This window comes from Bombina bombina, chromosome 11 (genome assembly GCF_027579735.1).
Source record: "Bombina bombina isolate aBomBom1 chromosome 11, aBomBom1.pri, whole genome shotgun sequence".
Classification (NCBI taxonomy): domain Eukaryota; kingdom Metazoa; phylum Chordata; class Amphibia; order Anura; family Bombinatoridae; genus Bombina; species Bombina bombina.
Window position 1 is genome coordinate 197,004,142 of NC_069509.1, and position 2,799 is coordinate 197,006,940.

A 2,799-nucleotide genomic window follows, 5' to 3' on the forward strand; every position below is an offset into this window, starting at 1 on the left:
ATATACACTCTTAAAAATATATTAGAATTGTGCAGGCTACAGCAGAGGTGAATTAATACATTACTTATATCTATAGAACTATACTTTTAACAACCTGTTATGACTATTTGAGTAAGCAAAAACAACTGTTAGAAGATAACTTTTCACTCTTTATTATCGTGTGACCAAAGTGCAAATGACAATGACAAGCCAGAAACATGTGGCTTTTCTCCTTCAATCCCTCTAAATGTGTAAATTGAGAATGTGCCAGGCCCATCCAGCACATAAGAGGAGTCAGTGTTGCACAACTGAATGCACAGCTAACGTCAGCAAACAATCCTCGGATACAAATAGTCCTGACATGGCGCCAGTGAGTACAGTGATTGGACTGTGTCTGCTGATTTGTGGGGTACTCCTGCCCAGTGCACATGCTGGAAAAGTCCTTGTTGTTCCAGTAGACGGAAGTCACTGGATTAATATCAAGGTCTTGATGGTGGAACTTATTCAGAGAGGCCATGAGCTGACAGTCATCAGACCCTCCAACAGTATTTATATTGAAGAGTCCTCAGAACATTTCTATGTGGAAAACATTCCAATGCCTGGCGATAGCTCCCTAAGCAAGGCTGAGTTTGAAGAATATTCTATAAACTACATTTTTCAAATAATTGCTAGAAAACGCACCTCCTCCTTCTCCATAGCTTGGGACTTCATTAAAAATCACCAGATTATGGCTCAGATGATTTCCATCCAAATGACAGCATTATTTGAGGACAAGGACATGATGGAACGCCTGAGGAATGCTGACTTTGACATGGTCCTGGCTGACCCCTTTAATGCAGGAGGTGTAATGTTGGCTCACTATCTCAAGCTGCCTCTGGTGTTTTTTGGAAGGTGGATGCCCACAGATGATATACACTTTGCTCTTGCACCGTCTCCTCTCTCCTACGTCCCGGTGCTACACTCCAGAGTGACAGACAGAATGCTGTTCCCAGAGAGAGTTAAGAATGTCCTCCTCTATTCCCTGTATTTTGTAGTCAACCATTTTATAGTTTATCCAGCTTATGATCAGATTGCCAAGCACTACCTTAACACCAACATTGGGGTGTTTGAGATGTACAAAAGAGCTGACATCTACTTGATGAAGGTGGACTTTGTCTTTGAGTTTCCTCGTCCAATGATGCCCAATGCTGTGTACATTGGTGGGTTCCAATGCAGGCCTCCTAAGAATCTGCCCCAAGAGATCCAGGAGTTCATGGATGCTTCAGAAGAGGGAGTGGTGGTCTTTACACTGGGTGCTCTTGTGAAGACCCTTCCCCCCATCATTGCCAGAGAGATTGCTGCAGGTTTAGCACAATTGTCAGAAAGAGTCATCTGGCGTTACACAGGAGAAAAAATGGACACTCTGGGGAATAATACCATGACGGTCAGTTGGCTTCCACAAAATGATCTGCTCAGTCATCCAAACACCAAGGCTTTCATTGCACATGGTGGGGAAAATGGTGTTTATGAGGCCATTTACCATGGTGTCCCTATAGTTGGGGTTCCCATCTTTGGTGACCAGTATGAGAACATTCTACGTTTGAAGACCAAGGGAGCTTCTGTCCTGCTGGAGAATCTAGGGGACCTGAAAGCAGAGGACATTTTCCGTGCAGTGCGTTTGGTAATAGACAACCCTTCATATGGAAATGCCATGAGAGAATTATCCAGACTGCACAGAGACACCCCTATACCTCCCCTTAAGGCTGCTGTGTTTTGGACAGAGTTTGTTATGCGCCATGGGGGAGCAGGGCACCTAAGAGCAGCGGGCACAGAGCTGCCCTGGTACCAGTACTATCTGATAGATGTCATTGCGTCTCTGACCTTTGTCCTCATCATTTGCATCATCTTTGTCAATAGATTTTTCCGAGTCATTGTGAAAAGATGCTTCCAAAAGAAGCAGAAAAAAAATAAAATAAATTGAATTGAATCATGTCTGGAACCACTGAATGTTCCAATGACCCCCGGTGTATCTATCACAGAGGTTAATTCATTCTCTTAGGTATGTTACTCACATGAGCTTGACAGCAAAACGCATCAGGGACTTTATATTTTCTCTGTGAAGGGGCATAGTGTGCTAAAAGAGTATGCACCCTGAGTGGCACCCAAAAAGGAACAGGCACAGAAGTTTTTCCAGCTTTTGTTCTGTCTCAGCTGCATCTCTCTCTCTCTTTTTATATTTATGCAAATTGCTCTTGGGTCTCCCTAAGAGTAAAAGGGGAAACCAGACGTGGACTCCTTGTACACATGCCCTTAGAGAGATGCGACTGCACCTCACTGACGAGGCCCACAGAAGGCCGAAACGATCGTCTGGGGTTGTTGTTTCTCTTGTTCAGAGAAGAATTGCCTGGTATTTCGGTGCTGGACTGTCATTGGGCAGGGTCAGACTGATATGCTACAGGATATTTTTTCTCTGTGAAGGGGCATAGTGTGCTAAAAGAGTATGCACCCTGAGTGGCACCCAAAAAGGAACAGGCACGGAAGTTTTTCCAGCTTTTGTTCTGTCTCAGCTGAGTGCATCTCTCTCTCTCTTTTTATATTTATATTTTCAGTATCTAGTACAATAATTTATAAATGTATCTAGACTGACAGTTACTTATCATATGTAGAATGTGTTTTAAATAAGCCCAGTGAATGTACTTAGTATAATAAATAACAGTATTTAATACCATCAAAAAAATTATTTTCTTTTTTAATGGAAGAATACGTATTATTGTAACCTTTACTACACCTTTTGTCACTTAGATCTTTGTATATTGTGAAATTTGCAATAAAAAAAGTAAA

General features: G+C 42.3%; 1 protein-coding gene across 1 annotated transcript; it reads left to right on the forward strand.

Moving 5' to 3' along the window:
- The first annotated feature begins 241 nt into the window (after positions 1–241).
- LOC128641762 (UDP-glucuronosyltransferase 2C1-like) lies at positions 242–1,939 on the forward strand. Its single transcript, XM_053694284.1, has one exon. It carries the CDS (start codon positions 242–244, stop codon positions 1,937–1,939), a length of 1,698 nt encoding a protein of 565 aa, XP_053550259.1.
- The last annotated feature ends 860 nt before the right edge of the window (positions 1,940–2,799 follow it).

Coding starts and splice junctions, on each gene's coding strand:
- LOC128641762 (XM_053694284.1), top strand. CDS start 242: ATGTGCCAGGCCCATCCAGCACATAAGAGGAGTCAGTGTTGCACAACT.